This window comes from Chrysoperla carnea, chromosome 2 (genome assembly GCF_905475395.1).
Source record: "Chrysoperla carnea chromosome 2, inChrCarn1.1, whole genome shotgun sequence".
Taxonomy (NCBI): domain Eukaryota; kingdom Metazoa; phylum Arthropoda; class Insecta; order Neuroptera; family Chrysopidae; genus Chrysoperla; species Chrysoperla carnea.
In genome coordinates, this window is record NC_058338.1 from 92,821,911 (window position 1) to 92,845,444 (window position 23,534).

Here is a 23,534-nt window from a genome sequence, read left to right on the forward strand (position 1 = left end):
ATCACAACCGTATAGTATAATCTAAATGTCTAGGACTATTAACCTCCGTACTAAAAAAAGGGGTGTTAGAAGTTTGATCGCTATGTGTATGTGTCTAACTGTCTGCCTATCTGTCTATGGCATCGTAGAGCCTAAACGGATGAACCGATTTTAATTTTTTTGTTTCGTTTGAAAGGTAATTAAATGGAGAGGATTCTTAGCTACGTTTCAAGTGTGAGTTTAGGGTTCCGTAGCCAAAAATACTAAAAAAATGGCGATGATCTTCAAAATCAGTTCAGTTTGGAAAAGGCTTTAAGGAAAAATATAATTTAATGGAGACAGTTCTTAAATATGCTTCAAGTGTGAGTTAAGGGTTCCGTTCCCGAAAACTTTGTCGGGGGTTTTTTAAATTTTATAAAAATGTTGTGTACTATATTAATAGCCGCTCATGCTTAGTATACATACATAGTCAAATAATATTATTATATTCTTAACTAGCTCGACTTATAGGGAATTCCACTTCCGTAGTTTAACCTGTGGCTACCCTGTACCCGTGGCTTAAAACACAACAACCAACTTTTGTAGAAAAGTGGTGAAAAAATTAAAAGTTCTTAAATTAATATAAGGGAACATGTATTAAAAATAGTAATTATATGTCTAGAAGATTAGGAGAACATCTGTAAAAACTAACATGTTTGCCTAATAAACTTATTATTAAAATTTATTTAAATTTATGATGTTTTTTTGTTTAAATTATTTTTGTCGAGCGTTTTTTGCTAAGCGGTACATTTTAAGACCGTGAGAATATTTTTCGTCAATCCAAGGCATAATTAACTTGAAAATGAGGGGTGCAACATGGAATTTCATAAAGGAATAAGTAAGATAAGGGCAGGGCAGAAAAAAACTTGCTAGAGTAATAATAATAATAATAATAATAATAATACATAAGATTCTTAATTAGAATAAAAAAAATTTAGATTTTTCTGTCGATATTCCCATATAGTGAGACAATAGCCTTTTCTTTGAGAAAAAGGTTGACACGTTTTTGACAAAAGCCTATGAACTTCCAGCTATTTTTAAATGCCTGTAAAATATTACGCCAAGCCCTAGGTCGGTAATTAGCTATTTTGTATAGTGTTTTCATCATTTCCAAAGTTATAAGAATGGTGTCTTAGAACCACAGTCGTGTAATCTAAATGTCAAGGATTATTTTAAGCTTGTCGAGAAATTAAATATTTTTTAGGCAACTTTAAATAGATAAAATGAAATAATAAAAAAAATAAAAAATCCAAATGCGTTAGATAAAATTTGAAAAGAAGAAACAAGTTCAATAGTTTACATAGCGCTTTAGCAGTCGGCGCCCATTATTGGGAACATTTAAGTCGGTCTAAATGGTCGGGTTTCTTATTTTTTTAATTATTTTAGACTTTTTAGTGTCCCAGTACTACAAAACCCTCTTATTATACTATATTAAAACTTTTAAACCAATTTATTTTTATTCCAAATTAAATTTAAATATATAACTTATATATATTTTTGAAAACCCCTTTTAATTTCCTTTATTTTGATACCCTACTCGAAAGGTTTTGTTTTTATTAATTTATTACTATTTCGCCAAAAAATCCGCCATTTTGCTTTGTTTTTTCAAAAAGCTATCTAAAATCAGAAATAGGTTCTTGTGACAAATTTAATCATAACTTAAATGTTGAAATCCATTGAGTCGTTTAAAAGATACGAAGTAATATAGAAATTTACAAACAAATATACAAGATCTACAAGATACGCGCGAAAAACATAACCACTTCTTGACAATCGGGTATAAAGCTAATTTTGACAAGAACCTATGAAACATCCAGTTATTCTGAAATGCCTATAAAATATGAACGCCAAGCTCTAGGTCTGTAATTAGCTATCTTGTATAGTGTTTTCATCATTTCCAAAGTTATTATGGTAATAAAAGATTAAGTGTTAACGGATTTTATGATCTTTGATACTCAATGCATAATTAAAAAAACAAAATATTTATAAATGTGTGTAATAATATTTGTAATTAGATGTTTTGTTTTCCTAATTTTGAACTTTGTATGACATTTATATAAAATGGATATACTCACTCGTAGGAGACCTTTATCATGTATGAGCTCCGTGCTATTCAGTGCATCGTTGCAACGCACGCACTGTGGAGTATTTATATCAAACTTGTCGAAATATAATGAAGGCATGAAGGAAGTTGATTCAAAAGATTATTTAGATGAAAAAGTACCTTTTATTTGGCAAAAATTAATAAAAAAATTTTGTAGCCAAATCCGTCTTTAACGCATTCGTCTTCAAACCCAATTACTACTTCTGTTTCCGAGCCACTTTTCGTCTTATCTATGCTTGATTTTGTTTTCACGTTGCATAATTTGACTAGAAAACGGCTTCTTTTACTTTTGACGGTAGCTATCTTAATCTGTTCTTATGTCTTCGTCTTAAAAGAAAAGGTTCGAGTTCGCGCAAAATTTGTTTTCATAAACATATTATATAATACTCAAACTTTGCCTTCCTACAAAACATTTTTCCCGACAAAATCTGACACATAAACAAGAAGCTTTGAGTATTATTCATGAAAAAAATTATATTTTTTAACATCAAATATGAATCACAAATATTTAATTATTTTAATAGAAACATTAAAATTAATTACTAATATAAATAAAGCACAAACCTTCTTCTTCAATATCCAATAATATTTTCTTAATTGTACTAACAAATACAGAAAACATTAATTGAATGATACGGTAAATCGAGATCGCCAACAATTGAAACATGCATTCGTAAGAGCAGGTAGATTGCGACTGAAGAAACAGACTTTGTGTTTGTGATGGATTAGTTATCTAACTATTCGTTGTGTGCGTAGTCATGGTAGAGACAATAAAATCGATGCCAGCGCTTCCAGTGAAAAATTCTGACGTTAAAGGAGGCTGTTATGAGTACTTTGCAATTCTTTACATGTTAATGTTATAGTGAATGTCAAATTAATATTATTGAAAAACACTAATTAATTAAACTTAATGCATAAAAAATTGTGAAAATAAGAAATAAAAATACATAAATATTATTTTTTAAATGTAAATTATCATAATTATTTATTTAAATTTTGGAGACAATAATATTAAATTTTCAATATAAGTCATAAATGCAATCCATACAATTATATATGCATCCATACAATTCTATAACTAAAGTAGTATATCGTTACCATGGAAACGCTTCTAATAAAACTCACACACGGTGAAAAAACAACTTTTAATGCAAAACAAAATAGTTGGTTTTTCTGACTTTTGACCAGAAATTTGATATAAATACTCCACTGTACAGCCTGACTAGTGACAAAACGATTAGTTCCACACAGTTACCTTCAAAATGGAGAAATTCTGTTCTAAAATGGAATAGAGATTATTGAATATTTATGTTCCAGCACTAAAGGATTTTGAGTCCATAAATAAGTAAAATTGCATATTGTATCATTGAGATGATACTGGATGGGAAGCAAGCAAACTGAGCGCTTGGATCCAGAATTGCACGGATTTCATTCAAGAAGCTGTCACAGTGAGGAGAAAGAAGAATCTAAGAGAAGATTCAGACAAAAAACTGAAATATAAAACAAACGCAGATTAGCGTATTTGGTCACATACTGCACTTCGATTAGACTTTCAAACACTCCCACACACGTGCAGACCTCGAAAATTGATGACGAAGTTAGTGTAAAGTTCAGGAGTTTCAAATTAAACTACGTTAACGAAATTTATTCTAATAATAAAAACATACATACAGAGTGTTTTATTTTTGTAAGTTGTCATATGCATGAAACTAGAAAATAATTTTTATCGGTAAAAGAAATACAATGCAAGCGAAAAATATTGGATGTGTAGGCACACATCTTACGCAGACATTAAACTAGACATAGGTTTTCAAGCTCAATGAAAAGCTCACACTACTCCATAACTGGTTATCGATCGATGAACATTTTAAATTAAAAGTTGTTATTGATTAAAAAATAATATTTTTTATTCGAAACAATTTTCCGCAAACCGTACAGTTTAGGCAAAAACGGGCTGAAAACTTTTACCCAAAATTGGTTTTTCGTATCAAAATTGTTATTTCGTATAATTGTTTCAGCGAAATCTAGGCACTCTTCTATAAAGACCTTGTTCAAATTTAATGAACAAACGCACAAAAAGGTAGATTTTTGCTATGAATTACTGTCTTAAACTATTCAAACAAAAAATTTGCGTATTTATAAAGAACAACTTTCTAATTTAAAGCGTTCATCTAATGTTTGTCAATTATGAATCAGGGTGAGATTTTAATTGAAACTGAAAATTTAGATCGAATTGGATGCCGGTATAAGATGTGAATCTTTAAAACTAATATTTTTCGTTTGAAGCATCTTTCTCGATTAAATTTATTTATTGAGTTTCAAGAACATATAAGAACATACTTCATAAGACATCCTGTATATTTTCGGAATGTTTTGAAAGCACGTTGGGGGTGTAGATATATTTATTAATTTAGAAAGAAAACAACGTGACATACAAGGTCTTATTGATGCCAAATCAAATTCCGTTATCTCTTTGTGAAATGTAAACAAACAGTTTGGCAAATAAGATTTTATCAGGGCATAGAAGGTCGACGTTCGGATAAATTAAAATATACATTACTCACGCGTGCTTAAAATTTATTTTTAAACTTCCCGGCGCTATGACTTTTTAAAACTCATTGTAAATAAAAAGACGTCACTTGGATGCACAAGATAAAGACTTTCAAAGAGTGATTTTGCTTTTTGTTACTCCTTTTTCTTCTAGACATTTGTTAGAGAATCAAGTATAGAAATATAGAAATTAATTCAGATTGAGAAAAAAAAAACCGACGGGGCAGCCATTCGCAAACTGCTTGGCCTCAAATGTCGGCGAAGGCTTATGGGTTTTAGTTTAGAACAATTTATTTACTTTCGTCACGATTAAAGATAATTAAAGAACCGCAGATGCGGTTCTATTTCAATGAAGTATGATTTCCTAATTATCTTTTTAAAATTACCGAGAAACTGAATAATTTCAGAAACTTTCCAGTATACCTGGCTAAAATTCTGAGACTACTTTATGGATGTTGTCTATTAGGACCGATGACGCCTGCCATTTGTTCGTATAAAAATCCTAAAGTAAGGAAAGAAAGATCGTTTACTGATTTCCAATGATGAAGCTTTTCACATGGTTGATGATTAAGTTCTTTTGGAAATATGCAGCCACAGCTGCGATGTTGCTGAACGAATTCCTTTAAATCAACCATAGCCGTTACCAAACTAAATAACTTGAGTTGATTTTCTCGAGACATGCTATTAAAAACTGTAGTCGAAATTATTTTTCTTACCGGATTTTTTTAATTTCAGAACAGATATAATCAGTCAACTGGTAAAAATCAGTGCCGCATTTACCATCTAGGCAACCTAAATAAAAAATTTTGTTCCAAAGGGCTGCTCTGTTAGACTCTAGAAAGATTGTGGAACGAACTAGGCAAAATTTTGACCAAAGAGTTCCAGGTAACTTTGATGATGATGATAGTGTCATGTTTGGTTGCACCAAACGTTGACTGACATGCTATTCCATAAGCTTCAATCGTATGCCGTGTGGATTGTAGGGGGTTTTAATTTGATTTATTTGTTTATCATTTTTTATAGCATGTTTTCCCTGGAGAATAACCAGTGGTGGTTTGCTATTGCTATTCACTGGGAGTTCCATATTTATAACTGAATCATACTCTTTTTCATTCCTTGCCCTTGTACTATTTGTTTCGACCTTCTCTTGTTTTATTATGAGATTTTTGAAGATTGTGAATAATGGCTACAATTTGTTAAGTCTTTTTCGTATGACCCATTTATCTTTTTGCTAATAATAGTCGATCGAATTGCGTTTTTTTCCATGGGTTTGAGTTTTCATTTTCTGAACTTTGCCTTTCGGTTATATGCGCTATGTGCAAGGGGGAGGGTCTTAGGTTTGGCAATACACGTGGCGCACCGACGGAAAAATGCCGAACTATTTACACGCCAGCCGCCGACAATGTACATTGAAAATACATTGACAACTACTTTTAATATAGAGTACAAAATGTAGTATATATTGTATAGTGTATTTATATTATACTAGTATTGTACTTTGGTAAATATTTCGAATTCTACCTATTTAATCTCAGTTTAAATATTAAAATTATTAATGTTATTTTCTCAATAAATTTTTATAATCAAAATAAGGACACAAAATATAACGATGTTAATATATGTGTCTTTGTTTAATAATTAACGTTATACTTTATAATATTCAATCGACTTCAATCTTTAAGTGTAAAATAAAGATTTTTAGTGCATTTTGTGTATAATATTATCTTTATTTAGTTGTTATCTCTCTTTAATATATAGTGTTTAATATTTGTGTATTTGGTATCCTTGTTACACTTCTGTTTAAATATGATACCAATTCCACATGGTGGTTGTAAAATATCGTGTACTCTTTTTAACACACATCTAAATACTATAATGCTATTTCATTTTTCTACATTTAATACACATATTACTACATTTAATACTCATTTTTATTGAGAACGAGTTGAAATAGCTAACGAATGTTTATTTAATAATTACAATACCTTTTTTGGCGTTAGTATATAATAATTATAACAAGTGTTGCAAAAAACTTTCTGCTCTTTTTACATGCAGTTCAATGTATACAAAGAAAAACAATGGCCGCATGACGGGTGAATAGTTCTACACTTTCCACTAGTTGGCGCCACTTGGCTTCATGCACATAGCGCATAGCATTATATTGTATAAGGATATCTATCATCAGACTGTGTGTCATCTTCACTACTAGCTTGTCTCTTGTTTTCCAAGTTGGACTTGGATGGTTCCTCTTTGTCTATTGCTGGTATATTCCAAGTAAATTTTCGAAGGCTAAGAGAGAAAAGATAGTTTCAACCTAAGAGGGCATCTATCAAAAATCCGCTTACGGACTAGAACAGTTGTAAATTCGACATTAGTAAAAATAACCGTTTCTTTCGATAGGGTGATTACTTTTGCACTACCTTGTACAAAAGCGGTTCTTACTAAACGAAAGATTCCCTAAAAAGATAAATAATTTCATAAATGCATTTAAAAACATGATAAAAAATGCCTCTTATGTTTACAACCAGGATTTAAATAAATTGTATAAAGTACAATCATAATTTATTTTTTTTCAAATAATATTTTGTTCATACTTCCGTCTTATCATACTTTTTGATAAAAATTCTATTGTTTATTACAATAAAAATAAAAAAAATGTTGCAAAGGTTAAAATTGAAATACTACAACTTTGAAGTTTGACAATTTCACACATACTTATTTATATATTGATTATTAAGTTATTAAGTATGATTTATCGTAAATATTTATTCAATTTATTAAACACTTATTTTAGGGTTAGTTATTTTTATTGATAAATGTATTATTATCATGAGTCATTATCATACAACCAAATGTGGGGCATTTATCATGGGAAAAACCATTTTTTAACTTTATACATATGAATAATAAATATAATTTGCAAATTTAAAGAAAATCTTCACTTTAAAAAACGCCAAATATCTTGTAGCGTTGAAAATCATTAATATATTTTTATTAAATGAAGCGAAATTATGGTTACTAACTCTTCCAATTTGATATGGAATTTTCAGTTTTCGTGGTCTACCTACGTACTTTCGACACAAATTTAATCAAACTGAAAACTCTTTTGTTTTTGACGAATTTTGGATATGGGCTCATTTAATAATTATCATAAGTGAAATTTACCAAACCTCTAAAACCCTCGACAAATTTTTTGGGTGCAGAACCCTAAACTTGCACTTGACACGTATCTAACAACACTTTCCATTAAATTACGTTTTTCTTTAAAGCCTTTTCCAAGATGAGCTGATTTTGAAGATCGCCATTTTTTTAGTTTTTTCGGTACGGAACCGTAAACTAGCACTTGAAACATAACTAAGAACACTTTCCATCAAATTACCTTTTAAACGAAACAAAAAAATCAAAATCGGTTCATCCGTTTATTCGTTACGATGCCACAGACAGACAGACAGACAAAATAGCGACCAAACTTATAACACCCTTTTTTTTTAGTTCGGGCGTTAAAAAGTCAAAAGCCTTTAAACGGCTGATCAGAGTTTCATCAAACATAGTTTAAACCACAAAACCGTCCCGTTTAAACTAGACTACACTTTCCATGTAAGAAATTAGGTTGACAACCCAGGATAACACACATGCCGCTTTAACCTAAAAACCGTATATACCTTTCTATAATACTACACTCCCGCAAACAGAACAATCTTGGCGCATTTTTTTCCTGGATGGGTCCTAGATTGAAACTAAAGAATTATGATTTTTACTGGTAGAAATAACATCAATTGAAATTTCTTCGTTTTCTATGCACGCCCTGTAATTAGGACTTCCCTATTATTAGCTATACTATATGCTTAAATTTGTATATATTTTGCTAAGGAAATTACAATCAAGAAAGAAAAAATAATGACATCAAACCAGCGATAAAGGCACATGAATGTATATAGATGATGCTTGAGTGTTTTCATAACTTTTCTATTGCTATTTTGGCATAAAAATTACATTTTTTTTAGTTGTAGGTATTCCAAAATAACACAACAGTTCAAGGATATGTAATTCGTTGCCAAAATAAAAAGATAAAGTTTCATAAAGCTAGCAAAACTATAATAATTAAAATATCTTTAACTCCAGATATGTAATGGAAGTTTAAAGTAAAAAATTATAACCTACATTTTTACTGCTATGGTATGATCGGATGTAAAAAAGGATAGTCGAGTCACCAAAAGCATTACCTTTACATTCTCGACCCGACTTCGTGCTACTTCGCGAGACTGAAGAGGAGGCCTTACGCTTAGAATTAATTGCCCCGATTTGAAGTTCCATAGTGCTTAAGATTTGAGTTAGTAATATACAGAATGTTCGATTTATATCTAGGCATATAAATATCACGAGTATGACAGAGTACATGCGTTAAGCAATGCATCTAAGTAAGAGGTCTTATAGAAGTTATATGAAATAGCAAAAGTGACTTGTATCGTGGTTTATCTGTTTTAGTTCATCTATTCAACTAAGAAACTCCCACTCTCCAAACGTCTTACAACTATCTCAACGCATATCGAAGCTTCGACACATGTATATAATACCTTTCACTTAGATTCATTGCTTAACGCATGTATTCTGTCATACTCATGATATTTATATGCCTAGATGTAAATCGAACATTCTGTATACAAACAATTTTACTTGAAAAACCAAATAATAATGTATACCAATGAACTTGACGCAAATGAATTTATTTAAAAAAATTTCTTGTATTTATTATACGCGTATATAAAAAGGTTATTGAGTTCAAAATTATAAAATAGTGTTAGTACATATATTCATTATTTATACAGGGTGATTCAAATTATCAGAACAGAATTTCATCAAATGTTAATATATAACGTTAATAAATAATGACAATTTCTCAATGCACTCCGCTATTGATTCAACTTCCATTATGGTGACTTAAATGTCTCCTTCAGACAGTCATTAGAAATGCAGCCAATGAAATTTAAATTAATTATTTAATAATCGTTTTATTGCCTCTTATTTAATACTTAAGAAAGCAATTAAAGTTATTCGCGAATCCAGAACCGGCTTAAACAGCGTAGGTATATAATTAACATTATAGAGACGTAATTAATCCAAACTTGAGAATAAAAAAGTCAGCCATGAACATATTTCTTAAAAATACTTAAACTTTGTCTTGCTAGAAAAAATTTTGATCGATAAAACCTGACACATAAACAAAAAGCTTTGAATATGATAAATTTAATGAAAAAATATCTCTTTTAATATCAAATATGAATCATAAATATTTAATTATATGAATAGAAACATTACACAAATTAAATACTAGTAAATAAAGCACAAACCTTCTTCTTCAATATACAAAAAAAAATCCTTACTTAATTGCACTAAAAAACACAGTGAACATAAATTGAATGATAAGGTAAATCGAGAGCGACAACAATAATAATAACATGCATCCGTATTGAAGCCTGATTGTGATGGAGTGGTTATCTAACTACACCAAAAAACAACTTTGAAAAGAGTTGAGTTTTCTGATTTTTGTCCAGAAATTTTATATAAATACTCCACTGTAGCAGCCTTTACGTCATAGTTCTAGCAGTAAAATATTGAATAGGAATGACGGCCCTGCATAAATCGGTGAATATATTAAACGTATTTAATAAGAATTCGAACAAAATTGATTTTAGTCAACTATTTATCATATACCCTATGTAATTGTCTAGCGCGTCCTTTCGATCCCAACTGTTAAACTTCACGGATGTTTGATCACATATCTAACTATAACATTGTAAAAGTATGTTTTTTGTTTGTATCGATTATTTTAAAAAGGTATATTCATGGAATACCAAATGTAAAAAACCTCCAGGCAATGAAGATAACACACGTTCGCCGGTGTTATATACCCCATTTGATGTTAATGAATTCGTGGAAGAATCTGCTACAGAATTTCTCTGGGAGAACAACTGCTAAAGTTGTAAATGTGGCTGTAAGATATAAGACATTGCAAAAAATAATGTGTGTCAGATAATTTTCATTAGCTTTTTTAATTCTCATTAGCTAGAGTCACTGTGATGTATTCAACATCGCAACATTTCTTTAACGCAACTCACAGGACAGCTCAGGACTTAAGAAGAAGACAGTTAATTTTGTTAGTATATACACAGGGTATAATAAAATTTAATATTAGTTTTAAATTGGATAAATTTAAAGGTTATTTAATAATTAAGTTATTTTTTTATTTAATTAACTATTGATTTGCCGGTCTATAATTTTAAATTAAAGACAAAAAATTCCCGTTGACAAATCAATATGTATGTTCTTCTTGTTCTTGAATATTTTAAGATGAATTCTTCATTTTCATTAAGAAAAATCAAAATTTAAAATCTTCCTTTTTGACAAGGGTTTACAAAATTTAAAAAACCCGCGACAAATTTTTCGGCTACGGAACCCTAAACTCTATTTGGAATCCTAAAAATTAAATTACCTTTCAAAAAAACCAAAAAAATCAAAATCGGTTCATCCGTTTAGCCGCTACGATGCCACAGGCAGACACACACACATAGCGGTCAAACTTATAACATGCCCTTTTTTTAGTTCGGGGGTTAAAAAATTATTTCCGATTCGTGGGTATTATATTTGAGAAACCCGTCACTTAGAAGAGGCTTGATAAAATTTCTTATATGAATCAGAGAGAATAATCAACCTCGATAATTCGAACCTCGTTAAGTCGTAATCCTTAGTAAATCAAAAAAAATTTCATTCGCTTATACTGAACCTCTAAATACGCGGTATCTAGAATTATTTAGACTTTATACCTCGAAAGAACTGTTATTTACTTCCGAAGTTTTGATAGTACATATTTATACTCTGTAACTCGAATTTCAAAAGGCAGACTCAGTAAGTCGTAGTTTGTAAAATAAATACAATGACGTCGTAGTTAGTAAAATATAATCGCGCCTTTCTAAGCCGAAATTAAATCCTCTGTATCTCGAACTACTTGTTAAGTCGAAAACTCGAAATTTTTTACATTTACCGTGAGATTCGAGTTTACTAACGCTAAGGAAAAATTTCATATTTTTTTTGTACATTTAAGTCGATAGTTTATAATAATTTTTTTTTTTTTAAATTTTAATTTTTAAATTTGCTTCTCCCGTTCTAAAATCATCTTGAGGGATGGATATAGTAATCAAATTTCGCACAAGATATTCAGATTTGAATCTTGTAGATAATTTTTATCTTTAAGAAGGTAACAACGTACATTGTACATTCAACAAAATTATATAATATATGATAAACAAGACTTATTATTGATTTTCTAACAATAATAAACTTTGTGTTTTAATTTCAAATCAACCGTTAACATAAATTCTTTTTTTCTCTTGTTACAGATGAATTCAAAAATATTTTTATTAATAATTAATATTTGTATTTTATTAAAATTATCGCAATGCGAAGATTTATCAACATTTGTGGAATTAATTGAATATGATTATGAAGATCAATGTGCAAATACAGCATCTATATCAAAACATTTTTTAACAGATGATCTTTCAGATCTATATAATTTATATTCATTATTAAGTGATAAGGTAAAGTAATAAGTATTTTTATTTTATTATAAAACAATTAATTTTATTGTATTATAAATATTTTTAATTATCATTAATTTTATCGATTATGATTAATTTAAATTTTTATAAAATTAATGAGTAAGCATACTCAAAAAATACAAATTAAAATGACCGCTTTTAAAGAAGATTTATTCACATTAGTGATGTTCCGGATTAGCAAAAATTTAGCAGCATCTTTGTTTTAGATCTACAAATTTTGTTTGGTGCTAAAAAAGGACTTACATATAATGGAAGAGTCAGGTCAAAAAACCCTCTGAATTTACTAAAGCTGATCATTTGAGGATTTGTTATAGTAGTTGTGTACACACACATACTGCAGTCAGTTAAGCGAACGGTACAACAGGGGTCAGAGAAAACGGCTATGATTTCCGTGGTATTGAAATGAATTTACTAAAGCTGAAAATTGTTATACAGATTGTATATTGCATATAAATAACAATTATGACAGTCAGTCAGTTTAATGTGAGAACAAAGCTGGTCAGTCAGCCCTAATGTATGTGCAATCAATAAATGAGATGCAATTAATTTTTTTAACTTGAAAATTTTTTTAGAGGTAGGTACTTGATTGTATATTATGACCATAAATAAAATGGTCAGCCAACCATATTGTGGAACAACTTTCGCAATCAAATGAAAACCAAAAAAAAATTTTTATTTAAATTCTTCGTATATTTTTTAATAGTTTTTGACTGACTGGCGGGAGTTGTTCCACAATATGGTTGGCTGGCCATTTTATTTATAGTGAATATACAATTAAGTACCTATAAAACAAGTCCAAAAAATGAATTACATCTTATTTATTGATTGTACATACATTAGGGCTGACTGACCAGTTCTGTTCTCACATTTAACTGACTGACTGTCATAATTGTTATTTATATGCAATATACAATCTGTATAACAATTTTCAGCTTTAGTAAATTCATTTAAATACCACGGCAATCATAACTTTTTTGGTAGCATACATCTGACCCTTGTTCTACCGTTCGCTTGACTGACCGCAGTATGTGTGTGCACACAACTACTATAACCAATCCTCAAATCATCAGCTTTAGTAAATTCAGAGAATTTTTTTGGTCTGGCTGTATTCAATCGTAAATTGAATTCAAATGGATGGCTTCAAATAGTTTCCAACTTTGATTTTCACAAGGGGTGTCATGTCTTTCATATAATTTTATTTGTCTAAAATGTTGATGATAAATTAATTTTTAAAATTTTATTTTTTATAGACTGAAGCAGATGCATCATTTGCTAAATTCCAGCGAGAGCAAGCAATACAATTAAGTTCAAAAGAGAATGATAATGAAAGCTTAAATAGAAAAGTACAGTTATTAACAAAAATTGGTGATAATTTATTATCTGATAGTGAAATATCAAAGGTAATTGTTAAATAAATATCTATATGATAGAATACTCCAATCCTCATTTTTGGTTATCTAAACTCATAAAGATCAGAACAACAAAACCTGTGTCAAATTTACCTGTTGTAATTATAGCTTTTTTAATCTTTTTTTTTTTTTTTTATAGATAATCGACTTAAAAGAGGATACCGAAAAAATGAAATTAACTTCCAGCATAGCTTGCTTAAATGATACAAATTGCAGCTTATATTATAATGGTAAGAACTATGTCATACTAGCTGAAGTCTTGGGAAAATTTATGGCTAGGAAAGCGTCACTTACACTCCTTATCTCACACTTTATTTCACCCTCCCTCCTGGATCATATATTGATACTAGAATAAAGGACTCGATTCCTCTTATCGCATTCCAATATGCGACGGCTTTTCAATTGGAAATCTTCTCTCGCCTTGCAGAGAGGTGCCCCGATCTGTAACTCGAAAGGTTACTGTGGAGCACATATCAGCATCTTCTCAGGTAGTCAGGATGCTCTTCAGGGTGCTTCGAGAAGCTGAATCACCTGAACATTACAATCAGGCTGATCTGGAAACCGAGTCACTCTGCCCTCAAACGCTCCTTTCACCTGAGCTTGTCATTCCCATAGCAAGATGCTCCGTAATTTACCCATCTAGATTACTAGGACGTTGCGCAGGATGTGATAACCTTCAATCATTTGCTGAAAATTATGTTTGAGGAGAGAGAGGAATTTCGAAGCAGGAAAATTTATTGTGTAAAAGAGGAAAAAGTGTAACAAATACGTCATACTAGTACATGGAATAATTATTAAAAATTTTCTTACAGATGTACTACATACTCTTGCCACTTCCAAAGATGTCGATGAATTAGAATACGTATGGTCAGCATGGAATACAAAGTTTCAAAAACATGAAAATCAATTAATTGAAGTTGTAAAATTATTAAAAAACGCTGCAGAAGCCAACGGTAAGATTTTTTATATAAATATAGCAGTACAGTCAAAGAAATAAACCGCTTCCTGATAGCTAAAATGTGGTGGAATGTTTCTTAAGTGTCAAATATAATTCGTAAACCATGAGTTCGTTAAGAACAATATTTGACACTTTAGAAACATATTCATATGTTTTAGTAAAAAGTAAGCGGTTTATTTCATCTTTTACTGTACTATAATTAAAACTTTTAAATAATTTTTTCCTCTTAAAATTTTTAGGAATGTATGATGTTGAATCATATTGGGATCTATTAACAGAATATACAAATAGTTTTCGACGTGTGAAAACAATGTGGCTAGAAATTGAACCATTATATTTAAAATTACATAAATTTGTTAAAGATCGATTAATTTTTAATAAATTTATGGTTGAAGATGGTACCGAAGAAATACCTATTTATTTATTAGGTAAGATAAAACAAATAAAATATAGGTTTAGGTTCTCATATCGTCCCCGTAACATATTCAATTTTTTTGAAATTTTAATGGTACTCTCTGTATATATAAAATCTATTATGGAGTTGCTGACTCATTTTTTAAAATAATTTAATTATTTTATTATTAAATTTTTATAGGTTCACCTCATGCGAATGATTGGTTAAAAGTAGCTGATAAAATATTACCTCACCCACAAATATACGATAAAATTGTTAATACTATTAAAGAAAAGGTAAGAATTCATTTTTCAAAAATCGCTTTTATATCATGGGAAACTTTTAGGGAAAAATAAAAATTTAGATATTCTATCTTTGGCTACTTACAAGGGAACAAAATGAAATACTTCATGTGAACAGATTTTCAGCCATTCTTGGCCGCTGTCCTATAAGCTGCTAAACTTTTCAGATTTTCCAGGTTAAGAAAAATCATTTGAATTCATTCAATCATTTTTCAATCTAAAAATCACAAAAATCATATCGTCCGCAATCTAATTATTCTGAAATTAGTTTCCTAATGAGACAGAATCGATATATTTAGCATTGCGGACTATCTACACCTCCCTCCCTCATTACCATTGCGGGCGATCTAATTTCGACTATATTTTTTGGAATATCCGTCGATTAAATTCCTCGCTTTAAATTTGATAAGTTCAAAATTGAGACAGACGCTACATCTTTGGCACTCTATTGGAGCCAAAGCTATCCGCTTCGAGAGTGCGGCATAGCCTTATGATTGAGGACGCGCAGCTTTTATGTAAAGACTCTCAAAAGCTACGCTTGGCATGCCGATTTTGTGTACATAAAACGTTTGCACTTTGATTGAGCATCGTTTGGAAGAACGTGCTCGCTCTGCGGAATGAATTCAGAGCGAACTCGTTTCTTTGATTTTTGGCGGAACGTTCGTGTTGATTCCACCGAATTTTCTTATATGTAGTTTATTATCGTCTTTGAATAATTTATCAATGTATTTATAATTATTAACAAAAGTGTTTTCCTTAATAGATTATTGGAGGAAAAGCCGCATATGAATGCGCCCAAATATTAACAAATAATATGGGATTAATGAATTACAATGAACAATTTTGGAAAAATTCTAGATTTAATTCAAGATGTCCAACTAGTATATTGAATTTCTGTCAAAGTGGAAACATTGAGTAAGTTATTTCCAAATACAAAGTAACTTGATACTATTTGAGCTTTTTTACCAAGTCTTCAAACTTTAAAAACTTTTGTATTTCTATAAAGCATTTTTTTATTAATTTTAAATTTTTTTGTAGAGTGGTTACATGTAATGAAACTTCTTTATCGAAATTTATTGAAGCCAATGGAATTGGCTTGCATATTTCACACTCTCAATTGACGGGGGAGGATGAAAACAACCTAAGTTATAGTATACGTAATCCAAATAGATATTCAGGTAAATAAAATGTCAATATTTTATATTTTAGTTCTGATCCCAAATTGTTGATTATGTATTAACGGACTTGTTTTTCAAAGTAAATAAAATTTAGGTCTTTCTTAATAGATTCATATTTATTTAGTTAAAGACGCCGTTATTTAGTTAAATAGCACATATCTACGAAATAAGATATTCACTTGTCTAATTATTTGGGTAAATCTACCGGATTTTGATAACCAATTCGAAAGATTTTGGGAGAATGCTTTTAAATAGGTTTCTTTCGTTGTAAAAAATACAGAAAAAGAGTTTTCCGGTTCCAAAACACGACTGGATTTTTTCGAGTTTTATGCATTTTTGTTTTGTAATGTTTCGGCTCATAATCATTTTTTGAAAAAACAAAACGTTCGCACTATCTGAAAGTACACAAAACACCTGCAATTTAAACAAAAATAGTTAAAATCCGATGATTTGCCTAAACGGTACGAAAACTGTTGAAATTTTTCAGAAAAATTAATTTTTTTCAAAATTGAAGTTATGTACCGGGCTAAATTTACCATTCTTTTTTATGATCATAAGTTACATCTTTTTCCAGAATTTCAACTCAATTCCTTTATTTTAGGAAAAGTTGTCAGAGAAATATTTTCTTAAGATTTTGAGGTTATTTTGCTATGTTCAGCAGGGCTGCCAGTAGAGCCAATTTATTTTATACCGCTTGGTCACTGAAATTATACAGAATCAAATCTCACTATACAAAGCGACAAAATTGTTAAAAAATAGTCTGTAAACAGTTCCAGTAGCAAGTGGCGCTGGGTTAAAAAGTCACTTTTACGTTTACTTTTAATGCTAACGAATATTACTCAGAGAGCGCCAATTTCGATTAGAATAGTTTTCGAAAGAGCGACAAGCTCATCACGCCATCTACGAATAAGAAATGTTCGATCTCTCGTTATCTCAAATAATCGGTATTTTAATTCTCACGGAAATTACCTCACGTTTGAATTTTTTTTTTTGTATCCAATTATACGAGGCAATCTGCTATACAAACTGGATACATAAAATAACCATATTATACACTTTTTGTATCCGATTATACAATCTGGCAGCCCTGATGTTCAGGGCTCGAAGCAAGGTCAATTCAAAATTAATTCGAAATTCGTAACAAACAAATCTTTTTTTAATTTGGCTCAATCTGATCAATAGAAGCAGAGATATTTAAGAAAACGTTACCAAAGAAAACAGTGTAGAGATAAATTATCCCAAAACGGCGTGCAGAAGGTCGTGATATTTAAAAAAATCAGTCTTAAAAAAAAAATCCAATCCTATTTTAGATTAACCCAACTAAATGGTTTTAAACTTACTTTTTATTATTCTAAAAACAGATTCACACATTGGTATTTAACAACCTAAAGACAGATTCACACATTGATATTTATTAATTCATGTCAATCACTTACACAATACATACGTAGTATACATAATTATATAAATTCGACAAAAGAGTCTGAGGTTCGAGTTCCGATTTTCATCAATTGATAAAATAATTTGAATATTCTAAAATGATATTCTAACGTTTATTTTTAATTTGTTCCACTTTAGCTCTTACCGAAGGTATAAAAGAAATCGGCCATTTATTATCAATACATCCGTCAAATTTACATACACAAGAAATAGTTTATTTACATGAATTTGATATCTATTCTGAAAAATACCATGCAAACGAGACTTTACTATTATTACATGCGTTAAGAATCCTACCACGATTAGCATACTATATCAGTGCGGATGAGTGGAGATTACAAGTATTAGAAAATGATACGAATGATATTGATTGGTGGAATTTAAGGCAACAATATCAACGTGTAACTGGTAATGGAAATACCAGCGATTATTTATACGATTTAAATTTACTACACAATTCACCGTATATTAGGTAAGTTTGGTAGTCTTAGCTAGTCACAAACGAACATTCTAGGCTGTAAAAAATATGGCAAAAAATTTCTTTGAATATAGTCCATGAGTGCTAGTTGTTATTAAACTGTTGCCTTAAAGGTGGCAAAATTGTAATTTATTGAAAATCTTCTTTAGTCTCTTGTTTTTAATAATACAATGAATAAGCCGGAAAGAAGTGTCAAAAGTGGAAAAATGGGGAAACAGCATTCCAAGAAATATGACCCCAAGGAATGCACAGCCAACTTAAAAACTGTTGCCTTAGAGGTGGAAAAATTGTAGTTTCTTGAAAATTTCCTTTAGTCTCTTTATAATAATAATATATTGTATAGACCGGAAAGAAATTTCGAAAGTGAAAAAATAGGGAAACAGCACCCCAAGGAATATGACTCCAAGGAATACACAGCCAAAATAACCCAATCAGAAGGGGGCATAGGGTCCCAGCTGTGGGCATATGTAGCCCAAATTTTTTTGAAATGCGTATTTTGGCTTAAAATTTTCATCTAGTAGGTATTTTTGGGGGCTGAATATGAATCTTATATCAAATTACACTTATTCTATCACGTATTCTAAAAATCATGCCATTTTTAACACGAAATTCCACTTTTTGGCACAAAAACTTATCCAGGAAGTATTTGTTGTCCCTGATTACGAATGCGATGTTCAATTACACGGATAGATTACATTACGGAATATAAGAATTACACGTAGCTCGTGACCGTGACAGATTTTGATCAGATCGATCTGAAGAACATTTTGGGGGCGGTTTGAAAAACTTTCATAGAAAGCCATTTTCCTACTCATATACTAATACTATATTATACTAGCGGACCCGACAGACGTTGTCCTGTGGAAACGTAACTACAATTCATTAATACCTATACTACGTTTAGCCTGTCTGCTACACTCATCCCGCTAAACCCCAATTTAACTCCCATTTATTGGACCGGCCTGAGCTTCGACCTTTGGCCTGGCCTTCGGCAGTGGAGCTCGCTGCGCTCGCATATGGCTCTAATAAATGCCTATTGACAATAAAAAATACATAGTACACATAGTAAGTTGTAATATAATGTGATATGATTTATATGCGCTCCCACCATTTAATGAGATTGAGATTGTAGTGGACCGAATGGTAAATCTAAACCATTCTCCAATCCCCTTGAACTCACACAAAAAATTTCATCGAAATCGGTCCAGCCGTCTAGGAGGAGTTCAGTCACATACACACGCACACAAGAAATATATATATTAAGATTCGTAACTTTGATCGTCCGTAGCTCGAAAACTACTCGTTAAAAATTTGTGTGGCCGAGGGAGCATTTAGGGACCGTTAGAAAAAGTTTCACAGAAAGCCATTTTCCTATCTAATATTGCGGCGTCCTTTACAGAATAGGTCTACAAAATCCAAGTCATATAAATATATTTCAATATTCTTTTCCAGCAAATTTTTGGGAGTCATTCTGCAATTCCAAATCCTAGATTATTTCCAAACAGAAAATGAAGATGAAAAATCAGATATCATAGAAAAATTAAAAGAAAATTCCAATTTCAAGTAAATAAAATATATATATTTAATATTTCAAAAATTAGAAATTTTCAATTTACAAATTTTTCCACAGGGATTTATTAAAAGCTGGATATACCGAAGAATGGCCATTTTTAACAGACAGATACTTAAGAATTGAAGAAGTTGATACCAGTGCTTTGTTAACATTCTTTCAACCGCTCGAAGATTATTTAGATAATGCACCATTAAAGCGAGATACTGTGGCTCCAATAGAAATTACAACAACTTCAACTACACCAATACCGACAACTGTAGTTATAGAAAAAGTCGTATCAACTGGGAAAAATGGTTTAGAAACATCATCTAACAGCGCCGAACACTTAAATAGTTCTTTAGTAGCCACGTCCAGTGAGAATCCAGATAGTATGTTATTGAGTGCATCGAACCTGTATATAATTATCGGTTGCACCATTTTAATAGTATGTGCGATTATTGGTGGAATTGCAATTGTGCGTTTACGAACAAAGAAAGATACAAAAGAAGTGAGAAATAATAATCGGCGATTTGATGCTTAATAATTGTGTGAATTATTTTAGTGTTATTAGCAAATGAAAACTTAAAATATGGATAATGGAGTTATGTCATAATTTTGAAAATGTACAGGGTATATTGATCTTTATACGACTCTTATCTCCTTGTATTGTAAGTGGTTGTCTAAAATCTTTCGCAGAGTCAAATGCGGATATTTTTAATCCCTGGTGGGAAAAATATTTGAAGAAAGAATAAATCTTTATAAAAGTCTTAGAAACTCTGAAAAAGTCTTGGGAACTCTGAATAATTGAATTTCTAAACGCTTTTGGACTATCTAATTCAGAGTTATCCAGGAGTCCGAATTAGACAATCCAAAAACGTTCTGAAATTCAGAGTTTTTATGACTTATTCTTTCTTCAAATATTTTTTCCACCAAGGATGTCACAAGTTATCATCTGTGAGTGTTTTCCCCTACCTTTATATACTGCCAGTGTTCGGAGAATATTTATAGAGTTAAGGTATTATGGTTACGTTTACACGAACACATGATCATTAGAGCCGTATTACTCAAATATTTTTGGGTAATACGGTCGAAGAAACACGGCAAATACCTGTATATTTTGAGCTCCAATTATTAATATAATCGAAACCGTTTATTACCAAAATTGACCATAAATTAGGTGATATTTTTAGTATTGTTAAAATGGTTACCTTCTCTAGTATATGTACCAAGATTTTCAAACCTTTTTGAAGACGTATTCCAGCGACAGAAAGAAATAGTATGTAGTAAATACCTAAGTTAACATCTATGCTCAGCAGACAAAATGTGCGGTCGAATCTCAAATTTGACCCCCTTATTTTCTTCTGTGGTAAGAAAGAGATAAATAATGAGTCATTTCAGAAAGGCTGAAAATTTCATTGGTGTTTCGCGTTCTAAATCGTAAGAATCAATCGTAATGATCCCAAGTCCCAAAGATGTAGCGACTGTCTCAAGTTTGAACTAATTCCAGAAAGGATAGAACCGGTTTTAATCGACTTGGGGTAACATTTCCAAAAAAATATTGTTTATGTGAGATCGTCCGAAATGGTAGTGGGAAAATTTATCTAGTCCGAAACGCTGAATATATCGGTTCTGTCTCATCAGGAAACTGATTTCAAGCAGATCGGTTCCATCCTTTCTGGAATCAGATCAAACTTGAGACAGACGCTACATCTTTGGCACTCTCAAAGTCTCCCCTCCCTCTCTGAGAATGCGAAATAAGCTTACGATTGGGGACGAAATTCTGGCTAACATCTACAAATTTTCAAATGTCTCACTAAACCTAAGCTTGGTCGCAGACCTAATATCAATGTAGCGCGTTTTTGCTAAATACAGCAGCTACTGATACTACAAAAATTATGTAAATTATAAAGAATCAAGCACACATGCAATTTTATTTTGTCTAGTTGTTTAAAACTATACTATTAAACTTCGACGAGTTTCACGAACAAAATGGTTGAAGATATTCGCCGAAGGACAAAATAAACAATAAATTTGAAACGCAATCTGTCGCTGATTTTAAGTTTAATGTATATAATTGAATACGCTTTCTCCTCCTTCTTTGAAGATCATAAATATACGGAACTGGATTTTTTGTTTGTTTTATTTTTATTTTATATTTTTTATCGAACCAATTATTTTAATTTTGATGATCTTTTTACTCAACACTTTGTACACTTTTTCACTATAGTAATTAGTAATGGAATTAATCTAGTTTTTAGTGTACACTTTAAATAAAAGTGTAGGTAAGAAGGAACATAATTCGTATCGTTAATAAGCATCATCGAATTGAGAGGATCATTCCAAAATATATTAAATTTTAAAATGATCATTAGATATTAATACCGTTTTTTTAAATTAATTTATTTTATGTTTGTAAATAAATTGTAGATATTTTAATTATTTTATTTTATTTTTTTTTAATTTTCAAAATTGTTTTTCATTTTATAAAAAACTGTTTGTATTTTATTAAAAAAATCAAGAGATATATTTATTAATCTTTATTATGTGAATTTTTATTATTATAAACCTGATTTAAAGTGGTTCGGCTATCACGTAACTAGTCAACTAGTCAATTTTTATGACGTAAATGAAAGAAAATGCTATAAATATATCGTAAGCTAGACAATTTGTATGACTGAAATGTAAAAAAATGCTTTAAAAATATCGAAAAAGCGTCAAATACTAAAGTTTTTTATGTTTTCTTTTTGGAAAGCGCCGTAAGGTAATGTTTTTTTTTTTTTTGATAAACAGAATCTGGGTTAAATTTTCTTCATGATGAAAACTTTTTTGAAGTTCAATCACCGATTAATTTTTGTACAATTAACATTATTGTGAGTTCCTACATTAATGTACTGTGTTAAAAATCACAATTTTAAAATGAAATAATTCAAAATTTTGTCCTGCAAGAGGCCCCCAAAACTGTGTTTATTGTGATCACTGGACTTTGAACTATAATTTACCGCAAGAAAATGAACATTCACCGTACTTACTCAAGCAACCGAATCACTTTAACCTCATTACCCCTGTAAGACTTTTGATACGTTTCTTTTTTACTGGTACTGTACCTTTTTCAGACATACTGAATGACATGATGACATACTGAGCACAAAATGTTATTAGGTAAATACTTATTAATTTGTTTTTGTTTGACAATAATCGAGAATCGCGGCAATTCGAGGTAAAGTACTTTTTAATTGAACAAAATATTAATTTTAAAAAAAATTTCAACGGGTAGCCGTTGTTTTTTGCAGGTAAGAATGCAAATTATTTATTTCTAATCACTATATCATTAATATTTTTCAAATAGGGTAGGTCCAGCAGAATTGGACTATGTTTCTTTAAAGTTATTTTTCTGAAACTTTACAATGTCTGGAAATTGGTATATATTTCTATGTACATACATTGTCGCATGTAAGATGAAGACACCCTCATATTTTCGTTATTTATAGAAATATCGATTTGAAGTTTTTTACTATTGTGCCAGTTTAGCCAAATA

At 30.5% G+C, this 23,534-nt stretch overlaps 1 protein-coding gene across 1 annotated transcript; it reads left to right on the top strand.

Moving 5' to 3' along the window:
• Nucleotides 1-2,079: 2,079 nt before the first annotated feature.
• LOC123293056 (angiotensin-converting enzyme-like) lies at nucleotides 2,080-21,647 on the top strand. Its single transcript, XM_044873771.1, has 12 exons — nucleotides 2,080-2,238; nucleotides 12,067-12,267; nucleotides 13,539-13,688; nucleotides 13,837-13,927; nucleotides 14,510-14,650; nucleotides 14,895-15,083; nucleotides 15,251-15,345; nucleotides 16,115-16,266; nucleotides 16,390-16,529; nucleotides 18,108-18,441; nucleotides 19,900-20,010; nucleotides 20,078-21,647. The coding sequence occupies exons 1-12, from the start codon at nucleotides 2,080-2,082 to the stop codon at nucleotides 20,538-20,540; spliced, it is 2,226 nt and encodes a 741-aa protein (XP_044729706.1). The 3' UTR covers nucleotides 20,541-21,647.
• Nucleotides 21,648-23,534: the final 1,887 nt, after the last annotated feature.

Bases quoted from the DNA above. Each gene is read 5' to 3' on its own strand.
- LOC123293056 (XM_044873771.1), top strand. From the start codon at position 2,080: ATGGATATACTCACTCGTAGGAGACCTTTATCATGTATGAGCTCCGTG. The intron at 13,928-14,509 runs GTAAGAACTATG...ATTTTCTTACAG, and splicing joins TTGCAGCTTATATTATAATG to ATGTACTACATACTCTTGCC. The intron at 18,442-19,899 runs GTAAGTTTGGTA...ATTCTTTTCCAG, and splicing joins CACAATTCACCGTATATTAG to CAAATTTTTGGGAGTCATTC.